General features: G+C 38.8%; 1 protein-coding gene across 1 annotated transcript in view; it reads left to right on the top strand.

Annotated features, from left to right (window-relative positions):
- The window catches only part of PAX3 (paired box 3), a gene marked incomplete at both ends in the record, with an annotated part of 87,287 nt that overhangs the window by 68,604 nt on the left and 809 nt on the right, over positions 1 to 17,874 (top strand). Inside the window, one exon of the mRNA XM_079783121.1 lies at positions 370 to 584. Within this exon, the coding sequence (XP_079639247.1) occupies positions 370 to 584 (215 nt within the window). The remainder of the gene's footprint in view (positions 1 to 369; positions 585 to 17,874) is intronic.

Genomic DNA, 17,874 nt, shown 5'->3' with positions numbered 1-17,874 from the left:
TCGGTTAATTCTTATGTTGATTAATAACATTCGCTACCCACATCGGTTTGCTAGCCTTGTTAATGTGGTTTCTGAATTCCTATTCTGGGTGAGTTTGCCATGAAAGTGCACAAATCAGTTATGTACTTGCACACATGTGCGGAGGTATTCCCATGTTAAGAAATGGGACGGGCGGGTGTGGGGTGGAGGGGGTCAATGGGAAAAAAGGGGACATCTGTAATATTCTCAACAACAAAGATACATTTAAAGAATAAAAAAATAGAAATGCAGTTGGAAGTGAACATGTGGCCTGATGGCGTGGTGCCTGTGAGCTTTGGCACTGCCCTTCCTCCGAGGGAACCTGGTGGCTGACCATCTTCTTCATTGCAGCCGTGTCAGACCCCAGCAGCACCGTGCACAGACCTCAGCCGCTCCCCCCGAGCACCGTACACCAAAGCACTCTTCCTTCGAACCCGGACAGCAGCTCTGCCTACTGTCTCCCCAGCACCAGGCATGGATTTTCCAGCTACACAGACAGCTTTGTGCCTCCGTCCGGACCCTCCAACCCCATGAACCCCGCCATTGGCAATGGCCTTTCACCTCAGGTCAGTCCCGTGTTTCCAGACAGATGATTTGCTGTATACCAGAACCAAACAGTCAATTCCCTGAGGCAGTGGTATAATGAATTGCCAAATTTAAACCATAATGTATTCCTTATACGAGCCACATGATTTCAGTTTCCTAGCTTCCTTTCTCTCCAGCCTTCCTATGGGCTGTATCAAAAGTTGTAGCTTAGACTTAAAATTCAAGTGATTCATAATGGAATCAGGGAGATTTCCGTTTAGACGTGGTTGTCAAGGTGTTTGTCGTTTCTACCCCTAGTTCTGGTCTTTGGGTAGGAAACACACACATTTAAAAACATGGTATTTGGCCAGCTGAGAGAGTTGTGAACAAAAGCAACTAAGAAAGCACCAGATTTTATAAAAACAATCAGGAGGAAGCAAACAAGTTGTGTGAGGAGAGACCCAGCTGATGACTACGGAACTCTTGCTATAAAGGAGTCATAAATGCATGAATTAGGAGAATTACTGCTCTTTGGGAATATAGAGATATTTGAATGGTGTAATTGTTTTTCTAATTTGCATTGGACTATGAGCTTTTCTTGAGAGATCATATTAATAAATTGCCTTGATAATTGCATGTCAGAGGGTTGGTTAAATTTCCTACATGCGGCATCTGTCTGGGGTTGACATTATTAGCAGTTGTTTAAATACAGATCGCTTGATTTTATTAGAGAGCTTTTGGCCCAGGTGGTGAGGAGAGCTGCCCACTAAACTTGGAGAAATGTCACAAAGGGGTGGCAATCTATAATTGCCATCGAGAATCTCTTCGGGGCTGAGAGTGAGAGTTTTAACAGCTTTATCTTTCCTTAACCGCCTTTTTCCTCTTGGTGGTTAGAAAAACAGAGAGAAGCTCAGAATGACACAAATGAAAAGTGAAAAGACAATTATAGTCAATTACACACTAATCAGTGACTATCACCGCTGCCTAAGCACCAAGAGGGCATTCTAATAGGCAGAAAATGAGATTTTAATGGCACAAAGGGTGGCCAAAATAACGACTCATATATCTTTGCCTTCTTCGTTCTCTTCAACTTGTGGTTTGCGTCTTGGGAGTGGAGTTCCTGGGCTCTGCACAACAGTGATAACTCTGAGCAGCTACAAAGTTCAAAGCCGTTGGAGTTGAAAAGAATGAATAGTAAAGGCAATGAAATAAACATTTCTGCCTAAAGGCAAAAGTTCATAAATCCTTTTTTGTAACAGTAAATGTAATTAAGTTTCATAGATTCCTATAGCACATTCTGGGATAAAAAAAAAAAAAAAGAGGTGGATTTAAACCTCAGCTGAAAATAACAACATGAAAACAATGAATGTGCTTCCTACTGAACTTTAGTGCATTTAATTTCCAAGTGCTGGCATTTATAAATGTGATTCTGCATGAACATCGCGGACTGATAGATGCATCATTGAATGCCCAAATTTATAGCATGTAAGTGTCTTCCATAGTTTAGAAGTAATGTCAGAAAGAGTTATCTCTCCAGTTTTTAACATAAGTGGTTTTGGGCCATGGAAAAGCTTTTTATGAATGTGATTTGATTGAAAGTTTTAATAAAAATAAACTTTAAGCCTAACTACTTCCGGAAGGTGAGACCCAGGATTGCCTCAGTATTTTTTAGTTTCAACCATAGTAAATACAAGGACACAAATCTCTATTCTATCCGTGAAACTGCTAGCTTTTAATAAGTGTGTCACCTTGCATATTCTAATATGAGTATTTTATTGCATTATATAAGCATTACAAAAGTGGAATTATTAGCACTTGACCTTGAAACTGTTAATCCTTGATTTTCAAGAAGCCTGGCTATGATTCCTGACTTGGCAGTAGTGTGGGAATCGTTCCAATATCAAGCAGTGGAAAATTCCACAGGCAAATTTTCCTGTATTTCTTTACTATGCTCCTACATATTATGTTAATCCCTTCCTTAAAACATTGCAAATACTCAGGATATTTTGCATTTCTGCCATACACGTCTGTCTCAAACCACCAATACGAATGCATGTTGTCTTAGTTCTGATAGCATCCCCAAAGAATTAGGAAAGTAATATGAAGCTTCTTATTTCCTCACACAAGACTGAAAAATGAAAGGCAGTGAGTGAATCAGCATCTCATCAAACATCTTTGCAAAATGAGGGAATAGAAAACTTGGGCATTAGAACTCATATTTCTACAGCTTTTGGGATGCCTCTATTCAGGCAAGGGAGGGGGTATCCTTGTTTGTGGTTATCTGGCTTTATTAAAAATATTATGAAGAAAATTTGAAGACAAAAGCCCACGTCAAACAGCCTGGTTTACCTGTAAACTAAAGTAGAGAAAGGGTGGTGACCCTTGAGTCTTATTGCTTATTTTATAGAAGAGCTTATTAATATATTAGACCATATAATATTAAAATAAAACTAATCTCATGATTAGCTTTCTTCTTTTCCTTTCACTCTTCCACTTCCTCCTCCTCTATCTGGACATATAAGATGCAGACATATCCACTGGAGGTTCAGACATATCCACGGAAGGCCACAGGGCTGATAGTGAGAGAACTGGGACTAGAACCTGGGATTCTTGGCTTCTGGTCTAGATCTTGTTCATTTTAGTTCATTCACGATTGAATGGAGAGGAAACAGGTTTAATGAAAAATAGAGGCAGGGGTCTTCAGTAATATTTTAAAATCATTTAGTAGAAACTAGTTGTCTAAACTTTTTGGGGTTCAGGTTAATTTATACTCTTTGTGCTAATATACCCCTCTTTTATTTTTGCTTTACACATTTTTTCTGTTAATCTTCGAACTTCCACTAATAATTCAGTATGCTTATTGTAGAAAATAGAATTTTTTTTTAAGTTTCTTTATAGTAGAAAAAATTTACTCTTGGCAACTACTGCTAATATTTTTGACTATTGCCTTCTAGCTCTTCCTTTTTGGTCTTATGCTGTTAAAAAATATGCCTGAGATAGTGGTGTATATAACTTCGCATCTTGTCTTTTCTCTAGCTTTGCATTTCTTTATAGACCTTTCCCTACTTATGAATTTAAATGGAATCAGAGCTAAAGTTATTTGAGTCATTATGATCAATTCATTGTAGGATATTTGATCTGTTAAATTATATGTGCCTTTTATTTGACTTTTTTTTCCCCTAGTGTCATTGAAATTGATGGGTCATTTGCCATTCAAACTTGAAAATCATGAGTTAGAAGGTGTGAAACTTTCGTTTGATGGGCTTTTTTGTTTCCTGTCAAGGGATTGATAGATACCTTGTTTCTCTGTATGTGTTGACTATAGTTGCTTTTTTTTCGGGGGAGGGGCTGTTTCTAATCTATCTGCCCCCTCAAGCAAAGTTTCTTCTAAAACTTGGAATCAAAATACATTATCCAAGTATTTGTTGGATGCCCTCAGTCCTTCACTCAGGGAAGGTCTCAGCTTCGAGAGGGGCAGGTTTGTGAAGCAGGGACTCAGAAGGTCACACCTGCCCGGATGCTGATGTTGGAGCAGCAATGGACGGACATGCACTTACGACATTATAAACCTCAGAATATTGACCAAAATTCTTAGAAACATTGTTCACATCTTTCCTCAAGTTCTGAAAGGGTCTGTGCATCACTGAATTGCTGGCAAGTTTATCTTGTCCTGAGGGAATCAGCAACTATATCCGGGAACAGTCCCACTTATCTTATGGAAAAACTGAGGCCAATGCACACAATCACAGAAATGACAGGGGAGTTATCACCAGAGTTAAGAGCCAAACCCACCTCTCTTCCCGGTGTTACTCATTCTTCTATAAACGGAAACTGCACACTTCAGTTGCTGAGGAAGCACAACATCCCAGAAAGTTTACCACGGGCTCTGGCACCGATGCTCACCCTGATTTTCCCGTAGGCCTGGCTGAACGGCTATGAATGGGAGTGTTTGGCCTCCCATTCCCTCAAAGACTGGATCTGTCAGGGAACTTGAGGTGAGGTTCTCAGTGATGGGTGAGGGAGAGGATAGGCCAGTGGTCGGCAAACTCATTAGTCAACAGAGCCAAATATCAACAGTACAACGATTGAAATTTCTTTTGAGAGCCAAAATTTTTAAACTTAAACTTCTTCTAACGCCACTTCTTCAAAATAGACTCGCCCAGGCCGTGGTATTTTGTGGAAGAGCCACACTCAAGGGGCCAAAGAGCCGCATGTGGCTTGTGAGCCGCAGTTTGCCGACCACGGGGATAGGCTAATGACCTCAACACTTTCTGCTGTCTCTGAATTGTATTTTGTTTGAACTACATAACCCTTTTAGGAGATGGGGGCTTATATAATGAAGGGCAAAATACCCTCTGAGAAGAAAACCATTCACCTCACTCTAGAGAGGTATTTTCCCGCGGTACCTGCATTCTTTTGAAAGGTTGTGTTCTCTTGGTGCGAGACAATAGAGAAAGAACACACAGAAACAGAGACAAAGTATTTCCCCTCTACGCCCACATGGAATGTTACCAGCACCTTCCTGCACGTGCAGGAGAGAAAAAGGAATGTTGACTTGGGATATGGAGGGCCAAGGAAATGCTACCACATGCTCAAGACACGAGACTAATTAACATGCTCTTCTAATTAACTTTCTTTGTGAGAAACACTACCCTCACCGCTCCCCCACCTCCAAAACACACACAGCCAAACCCAGGAAACAAAACCTATTACATTAACAACCTTTTATCGTTTCCCGCCCGACCCCCACCCCACTTCTACAAACTCCACAGTGTTTGGTGACAGCTTCTAAAGATTTTTTAAAAAAATATATATTTTATTCATTTTTTTCCAGAGAGGAAGGGAGAGGGATAGAAAGCTAGAAACATCAATGAGAGAGAAACATCGACCAGCTGCCTCCTGCACACCCCCCACCGGGGATGTGCCCGCAACCAAGGTACATGCCCTTGACCGGGGTCAAACCTGGGACCCCTCGGTCCGCAGGCCGACGCTCTATCCACTGAGCCAAACCGGTTTTGGCTTCTAATGATTCCTTGAGTGACATACAGTATCCAGTGGGTTACCGGGGAGCTTTTTAAAAATTGTTTTGTAGCATACAAAAATGGGCCACTAGGCTGCACTTAGGGTTCACCAACCATTGCGAATGTTTTGGGTTTGGTAAAACCTAAAACACATTTTGCCAAGTACTTTTCCTCCTTAATTTTTCAAACTGCGTATTTTAGGGAAAATTTGACCCATATGGTTTTGATTCATTTACTCATATCATTGACTCCCTCCCCCCCCTTATGGAGCCATTTGATATCCAAGAAGCTTTCTGAGCCGTTCTTATGTTCATTTTAAGCATTTCCCTTCTTAAAAAGAGGAAGTCCTCTTTGCAGCCTCAGAGGTCATAAATTCCGAATACTCTCTCAATTCAGCAAAACTTAAGAATACATTTGGTATAAATCTGGATTATTATGAACACATTTTATGTTTAGAGCAGATGGGCAGATTTTTGTTTCTGGTTTATGAGTGAAACAAATGACAAAATAAGAAAATAGGCTTAAATTACAAAAAAAAAAAAAAAAGGTTTTGTTTTAGAGAATGTTTAACTGTTATTAATACATCCCCCTGGTAAGAGCTATACTCAGAAGCCTCATTTCAAAGTTAGTCCAGGTCTTGGGTAAGATGTAATTGAATAACCAGTACACCTGTCCTATTTCATGGATAATCTACTGAGGAAAGAGAAAACAATCTCATAAAGATTTGTGGACCAGGCTTGAAAATGCCCGAATGTTTGCTCACTACTCAGCAACTCAAGAACAAAGAGGAGGTCTGCAGATCTCATCAAGTTTACCGACCATTCATCTGCCTTATAAGTCTGGTTGAATCATCACAGCTTTGTGGGGATGAGACACGGTCTCAGAAATGAACTCAAGAAAGAGCGGAGAGATCTTTATATAACGAGATCGTGGTTAATGGTGGAAGACGCTAGGATCACCTTTTGTTCTTATTCACACAAGAAAACCTTTAACTCAGCCACCCCTCCAGTTGCTTTTAAAGAATAATATTAAAACAAGATTATTAGTGTGTAATGTATGTAAATTGCATATTTGGTGTCAGCTACGCTTATTAGGCGGTTTCTCCATTTCATGCATATATGTATTAGACTGTTGTGGTTCCATTTCAAATTAGATTTCAATTGCTCAGCACAGTTTCTTTGGACAAACATTTGTTCATCCTGAAACTTATTAGGGAGAAGCCTTTAAGTGTGAATATGTGTACACAAAACGCAAGACTCCTTTTTGATTGTGCTTGTCATCTGTTGGACCACAGTGTTCACAAGGATCTCAAATTCCTTAGCTGCCAGGCAAGATGGTGGTTCTTTGTCCATGGAAGGGGTCAGGGCTTACTATGAATCAGCTTGCTGTGTGGATGGGGTATAGTCATTAAGAATGGTTGCGATGAGTACTTTTCAGTTTCATATCAGGAGACAATAATTTTCACTGTGGCATAGTCATTCCTTGACCTTCTCTTGTGGGGCTGAAACATGTCAAAGCAGTAAGATTTTCCCTTGTGGCAGGGCCAGCTCCTGGGAATTTTTTGAGCATTCATCTAGACGCTACCTGATGCCAGGCCAGTTGTTTTGTCCACTTCACATACAGGTTGCAGGTCCTGTGCCTAGCCTACACTTATTTATTTATTTATTTATTTATTTATTTATTTATTTATTTTTATTGATTTCAGAGAGGCAGGGAGAGGGAGAAAGAGGTAGAAACTCAACCATGAGAGAGAATCATTGATCTGCTGCCTACTGCTGCCTACTGCGCAGAGAGAATCATTGATCTGCTGCCTACTGGGGATGAAGCCCACAACCTGGCCATGTGTCTTATCTAGGAATTGAACCATGACCTCTGGGTTCATAGGTTGATGCTCTACCACTGAGCCACCCTGGCTGGGCCCTCAGCCTACTTTTATCCTCATGCAGAAGCAGACAAGCAGGTGGCCTGCTACCAATCATTTCCCAACAGAGCCACTTCCTTCCCTTCACACTTTCCAGAAATTCATCTGAGGAAGGAAAAGGAAGGGTTTTGATGAAAGAGATTGGTTGTGGTGTGCATCAAAGCTTGACCAGCGAGACATTTTCGTGCAACAGTGGCAGCCTCTCCAAAGCTTGAGTCTCTTTCTGTTTCATTTCTAAAGCAGCTCATGAGCTCAAAGCCAGGGCCACAGGGGCCTGCCATGTTTATGAAGGCTCAAGGATGTTTATGACCATAAATGAGCCCATTTCAGCTTTACCGGAATAACCGTGGGCCACTTGCGTGTTTCCATTCTGCCATATTAGGTTTCGAGATGTTCTCTCTGTGGTGCAAACAGTGCTGCTAATCCACTTGTTGAATCGATGCAGACTGTAATTGACTTGGTGCCATTGGTTTTTCCCCGAAGGCAGTGGTTGCTCCCCTTAAAGAATATGAGGAGAGCCCTGGTTTATGTCAGCTCTAGCCACAGCCTCTTGAGTTAGTTACAGATTTGGAGAATTGTGAGCGAAACAACTACTTGGCTAAAATCTCCTTTTTAGAGAAAAGGAGGGAGCAGCAGCCAGTGATTGAATCTTACATCATGTCGCTGAAATGAGCCACAAGAAAACCTTTCTTGCTGAATGAAAATTTCTTGGTGTCTGCTGAATTGATTTAAATAGAAATTCCATCAGCTACTTTCTCCTGTACACTGGACAAATCAAATGCAACAACCCCACCACTTTTAGGTCTATTTGAATTCCTTTAGCCACTGAGGAGAAAAAAATTAAGTGTGATTGCTTGGTCTATAACTAAGCTCCTAGAATAAAAGTTTTTCTTTGTCCTCAGTAATACATAGTAAAGCTGTGCTGGATTCTAGTGTGAGGCCAGCGGCCTGAATCAATCCTTTATTACAGAGTTGGAATGCAATGTAAAGCTTTTCAATTTATTACTGCATTTGCAAATGGCAATATCTACAGAAATCTGAATACTTGCATATTTATTCAATTAGGGGATGAATGTGTGCTTTGTACTACAGACCCAGAAGACTGGATTCAGTCCTTACTTGTGTACTATTTTTTTTTGTTTGTTTTCTAAAGAATCTGTCTCTGCAGAACAGTCTGGGTTTCATCAGAGGTGTGTATTTTTCAGTGTACAGTATAATATTTAAAAATTACTCTTGACATTTCGATAGAGTTCAGAAAACTAGAATTTTGGAGATTAGTGATCCTATTGTCCTTACTGATCAATGCCAAAGATGGCAAATTGGGAGAACCTTGGTACACTTTGTAGAACCACAGAGTAGCCTTTCTACCTTCAGGGGATATTTCTTAGCTGCGAGATGACAGTGTAGCTAGTCCTAAACACTGCACTGATGAGGGAGGCAAACATTATTTAAATAAATCATTATCATTTTTTTCTCAGTTTTGTGCAGCTTGCATTAGAAAATTGAATTAAACTATTGCATCTGTTCTGAGATTTAAAAGCCCTTCATAGAGCTTATCCTCCACTTATATGATTCCATGGGAAAATTTCTAGTTAAATAACTCGTCCAGGCAGAATTTCTTGTTTTAGCCTCTGTTGATGTCACATTACTGTGCTTATATCTTGTTAAAACACATTCCACACTTTATTATAAAGTATCCATTTCTCCTTTGACTCTGAGCTTAGAGGAATGGTACTAGGTCATAATCATCTTTGAATATCCAGAAACCAAACAGTGTCTCATAATAAAGTCTTGTTCCCCAAAGCGGGCTCCCTGGAATAGTAGTTTTGGGGAAAAAGGATTCTGAATCAACAATTTGGTTACAAATTATATTCCTTTATCTTTCAGAGTCTCAGTATACATTAGCCTACTAAGGGCTCTGACAAGACTTGGCAGTGTGGAAACCTGTTAGTCTAACTTGGTGTTTTCTAATTTAACTATGGAGCCCGTTTGTTGAGTATCAAACTACCAAGTTTTGAGGAACATTTCCTAGGAAATGCTGAATGAAAGAAAATACAGGTAGAGACCCAACTCATGATTTGCCTATTTCTAAAACAGTTTCCTTGATTTTTTTCACAAGTGAATGTTTCTTTCTATTAAACATCTGATGTCATTGTCCGCTTCAACATATTGCCATACCTCTGTATAAAAACTTGGCAGGAAAGAGTAATTTTAAAGCAGATGCTACAAACTGCTTAATAATGTTTATTTAGATAAGACAGATAAGGGAGTAAAGGAAAGAAAGAAAATTCCTGTTTAGTTAATTGATTGCCGTGTGGGTGTAACTCATCCATCCAAACAAGGAGCTCCAAGGTCAAAGGCACTAGATTGCAATACTTATCAGCCCTTCACTAGCTGTGTGTCTTCAGACAACTTGCTTAAACTATCTCAGCTTGTTTCATCTTCGTGTGAAACTTGGAAGATATTAAAAAGAATTGTTCTATAGAGCTATGTTGAGAAACAGGAAGTTTAAATGCTGTTTGATCAAGTAATAATACTATTTATTTTTATTTCATGTGAACTGAACCTCAGACAAAAACATATACTTTTGTTTGTCCCTGATAAAGAGCAAATGTGGAAACTGAATAGTATCAAAGAAAGGCAGTTTCTTGGTGACTGAAATATTTTCAGGTACTATTCCACTTAGGCATTTAAAAGAACTACGGACTCAAATTGTATGCATTCAGAATGCAGTGATTATAATATGCCTGGGATATGATTGTCCCCAGAAATACAATGTACAAAAATTGGTTTTGTCTGAGTAATTTAGATCCCATTAACATGAGAATCCTCTGCAATGAAAATAAGAGCCAACAATCCTTTATCCCAGAGGTCTAAGTGTGGGGAGGAGAGAGAGTGATCATATTTATTGTTTCCTTTTTCCTTTTCTTGAAATACTAGAGGCCTGGTGCACGAATCCGTGCACTGGTGGGATCTGCCTGGGCCAGCAGCGGGGAGGGGCTCAGGAGGTTGGCAGGCCGGCTGCAGTGGGCATCATAGCGACCAGTCATTCTGGCATTCTGGTCGCTGGCTTTTTATATATATATAGATAATACCACATGAACATATTAAAAAAAAATACAGTCCAGGCCTGGCTGGTATGGCTCAGTGGTTGAGCGTCAACATATGAACCAGCAGGTCAGGATTTGATTCCCAGTCATGGTACTTGCCCGGGTTGCAGGCTCGACCCCCCAGTGTGGGGTGTGCAGGAGGCAGCCAATCAATGATTTCTCTCATTACCTGATGTTTCTCTCTCCCTCTTCCTCTCCCTCCCTCTCTGAAATCAATAAAAATATATTAAAAAAAACACCACATACAGTCCAGCTTCTATGATACTAGATACAGGATACATTGGAAGCATGATACCTCAAAGGCAGAGGATTCTGATTTTCTAATCAGCAAAGGATAAAAGTAGCTAAAACAATAGATACAATAGAAAGGTTTTAGAAAGTAAAGGGCAATCTTAGTAATTTTGAGTTAATCGATTGGGAAATATCCTTTTTCTAAAGCTTATTTTTATTTATTTATTTATTTTAAATTCTTTATTGTTTAAAGTATTACATATAGTATTACTATGCTCCTTTTTTTCCCATTGGCCACCCCCCCCCCCCAGCACATGCCCTCACTCCCCTACTGTCTGTGTATATTGGTTATGATTATATGCATGCATACAAGTCCTTTGGTTGATCTCTTACCTCCCACCCCCACCCTCCCCTGCCTTCCCTCTGAAGATTGACGGACTGTTTGATGCTTCTATGTCTCTGGAAACATCTTTTTAATCACTAAATCACAAAGACTCTATTTTGTCTGATCTGTAGGAGCAGACAATTTCTGTAGATCAGAGACCTATGTAAGTGGATTCCCTGTCTGTTGACAGCCTACAGAGAGTTGCCTGGGCAATAGGAGGCATAGCCACCACCCAATTTATGACGAAGGACACATGTACATTTTATTTTTTAAAAGAAAGGCTGATTGAGAGGGAGAGGGAGAGGGAGAGGAAGAGGGAAAGGGAGAGGGAGGGAGGGAGGGAAGGAGGGAGGGAGGGAGGGAGAGAGAGAGAGAGAGAGAGAGAGAGAGAGACAGAGAGAGATAAATATCAATCAGTTGCCTCCTGCATGCATCCGGGCTGGGGATTGAACCCAAAACCTGGGTATGTGCCCTGACTGGGAATAGAACCGTGACTTTTCAGTGCTTGGAATGACACTCAACCAACTGAGCCACACCAGCCAGGGCAACACAAGTACATTTTCAAGTGGAAAAGCAACATTACATCTTTATTGGTCCAGTGGCCCTGGAATTGGGTAAGGGAGGGAATTAAAGTAGATAGGATTTTAGATTAGTGGGTTGTAGCTTCTGGTTCTTGGAAGACTGTATGGTCAGATGTTGACCCAAATCTGTCAAGTTGCTGCACGTTTCCATGGGTCTGAAATGAATACTTATTCTTCTTTACCACAAAGCCCGAGAAACTGACCAAAAAACATTCCCTAAAGAATATGTTCATTCTTGACATCTACTCATTAAATTAATATTACTTGGTCTGTTCAGTTGCTCATTTCTCTATCCTAAGGACATATCTTCCTTCACATGAAGAGAAGGAAAGGGATGCTTCTCTCCTATATTAGGAATTTAGTAGGTGGAATCATGGCTTTGACTCTGGGAAGCCACAGACATATTTGTCTCCTTCCCACATGGTCTGGAAGAAAGAAAAAAATACCCTTGTTAAGCTGAGCAACTCTTTTCCTCCTTAGTAGGTTGGAATGTCTGCCCTTTATGTTGTTAGGGATTTGGGGTGGAAGGGAAATTTTAGTGGTAAGGGAATACAGTGGAGCCTAATATCCCTCTGGTTTGGAGGGGGCAGAGTTGAGTCCCTTCTTTCTGAAAGGCAATGTGGATTTCTAATTCATTATAAGGTGTTTGTTTGTTTGTTTGTGGTGAATCTCAGACAGCTGGGCAGTTAAACTTCAGTAAGGTTTGTATTTATGAATGGTTATTAGTGGGAATAAGCCTTGTATTTTCTTGAATGCAGGTTTACTTTATGAGCAATTAAACATAAAGTTTTAAATACCATCTCATTGAAGCATTATGGGATGCCCAAACCCAGAGCTTTTCCCTTTCTGAATTTGTAATTTTAGGTCCCAAAGGATCAATTAATATTTAGCAAACGTGTCCTGAAGTCGTCATGAAATTAAACCAAGATATATGTTCAATTTTCCACAGTCATGTTTTCAGACAGGTTTTTGAAACGATGAAAGGTTTTAGTGCTTACCCTTTAAGGGCGCTACTGTGGTTGTGAGACATTTTCTGAGCGGAGAAGAGTTAACAGCAGGTAATGTCATTCCTCCCAGAAAGAGTTTGAGACTCTCGGTGCTAAGTGATGAATGAGGGTATCTGACCCACATCTGTTTTACATTAGAATGGAACATTGCCCTGACATAGTTAGGAGCATTTGTCAAGATTCCCTGGACAGAGCTTCTGTAAATTACATGCTGCAAATGTGTCAGGGTCAGATAAGAGGATATCATTAACTCCCTCAAGTTTACTCAGGGCTCTGTCAGTCCATTCCACTATGCTAACAGCCAACAATTTTCCTTGAGCCGTTTTGTTATATTTTTCACTCATAGAAGAAAAAAAAATGTATGCTGTCCCCTCCCCCTAATATTGCACATGTTCTTTTCTCATAAATCATATTAATTGTAGACATGGTCACAAAGCATATTAAATGCAGGCATGCGTAAATGAATTAAAACATGTGAGAATTTTATTACGGCCCATGGTGGGTCTAACATAGTCAAATACCAAATGTATTAACTGGCATACTTTCTCATTTAGGTAGAATAAGCTTTTTTTTTTTTTAATGGGCTTTGTTTTATTGATAATAGGTGGACAAAATATGATTGTTCATTATTAGCTAGAGGTAAACTGTATTCATATATATATATATATATATATATATATATATATATGCATGTTGCAAATCTTTTCTATGCTAATTCTTTGCCTATATTTATATTTCAGGCATCAGTCCCTAAAGAATATTGCTACCAATTTGACAGCTTAGCTCTAGTGAGAAATAGGTATTCTAAAGAACTGATAAAGTAGAAGTGATTCACTAATTGGCCACAGGACTGGAGATTAAAGCATATGTGTTACTTAGAGTTTAATTGAGACAGTACTTACTGAGCTCTTCACAAATAAACCTTGCAAATATATGCAACATCTGAACCACACTTGTCTGGTACACACACTTTTTCATCATGCATTAAACATAGCTACTTGTAAAATGTGAGCTAATGATTAAAATTTTAAAATAAGGGTGTATTTAGCTGGACATTTGACAGGCCCTAGGTTTCTCTCTGGTTAGGTAAAGGTCAGCCATGCCCTTCCCATCACTCTGGTCTGGGTGAGAAGGTCACCATACCTACCTTCAGAGAAACTTCTGCCTTCAGGCAACTTCCCTCTCCTAGCTTTCAAACCGACAGGGTCCAAAATCTAATTATTTAGATGCTAATCAAATGCAGGATAATTCCTAAGGCATTTGAATCTGAAGACAACATTTTCTGGAAAGACTCTGCTGTTCAAATGTAAGCTTTTCAGCCTCGAAGATGCAGTCGCTGAGATTTAACCATTAGATGACTTCGGTAGCACCCGGGTTGGCAAAAATCATTTGGATAAACATTTGACTATATATCTTTTTTGGTTCTATAAATAAATCATATCCAAATTAAAAATATATATAGCCAGTAAATTTGGAGGGATGAGTAGAAGGTTAAAAAAACCCACCCTTTTCTATCATACAAAGCTGTAATTCACAACGGTCTTCTAAAACGCAAATAAATGTATGCTATTAAATATTAACTCAGAAGAACATCTGGTGACTGAAGAACAAAAATAAATAAAGACACGAACCAGGATTTTTACTAACAAAAATAGAAGTGTCTGGATGTACACCATAGTTTGCTAAAGCATTTTAGATTTCTGATAAGCCCTGAGCACTTTCAACAGAAGGTAAAACCATAATGCTTATGCCAAGACAAATATTTTTCAAAGACACATTGTTTAAATGTAGACCTTAATTTGGCCCATAGTTTTTATCTTTTATATTTAATCTTAACAATAGGAAAATTAATTCAAGAGATATATGGCATGAAGCAATTCTAAAGAGTTAGCTTTTCCTGAACCGTACAATCTTCCAATCAAGATATAAACAACCTATTTGGAATTCTGAAATTTGAGAATGAGTTTAAGAAGATCTTCAGAAACTGTCTCTAATAATGTGAATGATTTCATTTTTAATTTTTAAATGGCTTATGATTCTAAGGCTTTGGATTTGTTTGTAAAGGTTATCCATAAAACAATTTAGAAACGGTATCTAGGAAATGTTTTTGTAGGTAACAATTTAAAAATATCTTTAATAGTTTTTTTTTTTAGATGCCTCCCCTAAGAGTTGTACTCAACTAAAAGTAAAAACTAAGTTCTCCTCACCCGGCTGGTGTTGCTCAGTGGTTTAGTGTCCACATATGAACCAGGAGGTCAAAGTTCAATTCCCAGCCAGGGCACATGCCTGGATTGTAGGCTGGATCTCCAGTACGGGGTGTGCAGGAGGCAGCTGATCAATGATTCTCTCTCATCATTGATGTTTCTTTTCCCCTCCCCCTCTTCCTTCCTCTCTGAAATCAATAAAAATATGTTTAAAAATAAAGACTAAGAAAAACTAATTTTTTTCCCTCCACATTCCTTTGCCAAAGGACAGAACCAAGATTTTCATTAAAGGACAATGCTTTTCCTGGTCTTTGTACTTCCTGAATTTACCTGGCACTTAATAATGTGGTCACTGTTCTGTAGACAGAATTGAGTAGCCCCGAGTTTCTTTTCCTTTGAAATAGTGTGTAAAAACCAGGCAATTTTGTTCCCTGCACCCAAGATAAAAAAAAAAAAAAAAATCAGGCAAAAAATGCCATCCCTATAGTAGAAATAACTTACTAATGGTTTATGGGGGAAAAGAACACACTTTGCAACAAATTAAGATTTTATTTTATGTTTTTGAATTACAATTGCCATAGGAAAAGGATATATAAAAGAAATCCTGACAATATTCTAAAAGAGAGAAAAAAAATGATGACTGGAAGACATTCCAAAACCATATTGGGGGAATTCCAAAAAGTTCATTTACCAACTTCTTTGTGCAGCAAATAGAAATTTTCATAGCTTCCCTTGAACCACATGAAATACAAAATAGCTTTTAAAGCAACGTACATAAAAGTGAAATGGGACCCTTCCACAGAGATTTGAGGTTTTAAATTATGTTAAGGGAAAGCAATATATTTTGTGTTTATGTATTCACTATTTTTTTCCAACAGAGATTTCATTTTAGTTTTTAAATGGCAAGCTATTAAAAGATGTATATTTCTCAAGTCTTATCAATGTGAAATATTGAAGTGAATTGCATTAGTTATAATTATTTATTACTTTTAATTTCAGACCAACTGTAGGAAAATATTAGTGCATCTTTCCCCATTCTCATACAGTTGGTGAGAAACAAATCACAATTACAATATGTGATATTTACAGTGAGATAAGCGTTTGTGGGGAATGTCTATCTCTCTGGTTCTATCAGGGAAGTCAAAGGGACCAAAGACAGTTGATCTCTGGTTTTCTTAATTTCTGCACATTAGCCACTGCAAGGATTGGGCTGCTGAGCTCAGAGCTATTGCTAAAGCAGGGCTGTCACTAGCTCCCCAAGTGTGACAAGTGGCAGTACTGCTAGGAAGAGCCAACAAGCTGCTCTTCTCTTTCCTTCACCAGGCAGCCATCCTTTCTGATTGGGTCATGCTCCTGGATGTCTTAAAGACACCGTGACCTAGAATCTTTGAGGAACTATCTTTTTATTGCCCTAGAATATGACCCTGAAAGATATCTCCCTCCTTCAATAGGTATGTTTCAAGGTCTTAGATGTAAATCCTATACACCATTTTCTTTTTAAATTTAGCAAGTGCAAAAAGTTGCTCCACGAACATCATAAGCTGGTTTTTGCTTACAGGAAGGACTCATTTCTTCTCTTAGAATCTTCATGTCCCCCCCCCCCCCCCCGGCCCCGATGGTCAAAGTTATTGCTGCTTTCGAAGTTATGCAAACAAGAAATGTATAGCAGAGGATTAAAAATAGTTTTTCACAAAAATGTACATATAGCTCATGGGAGAGTGTGCATGTTTTGAATAAAAGTCTGCTCTTACTCTCCAGCTATAACTGTACATAGGGTATTCCATTTCTTCCTTAAAGTGACATACCATAAACTGAGTTTCAAGTATATATATCTTCATGAAGGATGCATTAATTTAAAATATGCCCCCTTTTTATCTAGTACTACTGGATAATTTTCTTTATGGATTAATAGTTAAAAAATTGTGTTTTTCTCCTAGGTGTTTTTTTTTTTTTCACTTAGCACAGCTTATTTACAGTAAGATATTTGTCCCTGTGTCATTATACCCCTTTCATGAAAAAAAAAATCACATTATTTTGTATTTTTAATCCTTCCGATCTATTCTTGCCCATTAGGCCAGTACACAAAGAGGTACCTCTGGTTTAAAAAGAATGCATCTAACAACCTCTGTTTTAAAGACTCTTTTATTCTAATAGACATACATAAATTTTGGCTTGAACTAAGATGTTAAATAAATTAGTATTATCAATTGAAGTCTATGAATTTCCAAGTATGCACTGTAAAATCGTCTATATATGTTCAAATAAAGGCAAAAAAGGGGGGGAAAAAACCCCATACCATGTAGTTCGAAGAACACTCGGGAAATAACTTCACTGCATTCTAGGTTACGTTCAACTTTTAGAAATGAAGTAAACTCACTATAAACTGTAGGGTAGGTCCCTAAGGGAGCCCAGGGTCTAGTGGCTTTCCATTCTCCGGGAGCTGTGAATCCTATGGATTCTTACTTTATTCTGTGATTTTCACTTCCCCCCAAATCACCAATAAAACAAAACTATGCTCTGTTGCATATGATGGTTTTTTAGAATATACATAATTTTTAGAGCTTGTTAAAAAGATATTTCACCACGTAGCTCAAGAAAATCTAGGGATGGCTTTAACAAGTTGGATATTATGACAAAGAAGTGGAGAGGGGTAATCCACAGAAGATGGTTTCTCTCTCTTTTTCTCTCTCTTCCTCCCTCCCTCCCTCATCTCTTGGGGCTAATGGAAGGTGGATCATTTTAAAGCTTTATTTCAAGAAGATTTTGTTTAGCTGTGAGGATTATGCACGCCCTTCCCAAAGGGTATTGTGGCCTCATTGTTTTTTGGAATGTAATTTCTGGGATGCTAGACTAGTCTCTCCCGCCTGCCTT

The sequence above is a fragment of the Cnephaeus nilssonii genome, assembly GCF_951640355.1.
Source record: "Cnephaeus nilssonii genome assembly, chromosome: 10".
Lineage (NCBI taxonomy): Eukaryota > Metazoa > Chordata > Mammalia > Chiroptera > Vespertilionidae > Cnephaeus > Cnephaeus nilssonii.
This window is presented reverse-complemented; position numbering and strand designations above follow the sequence as displayed.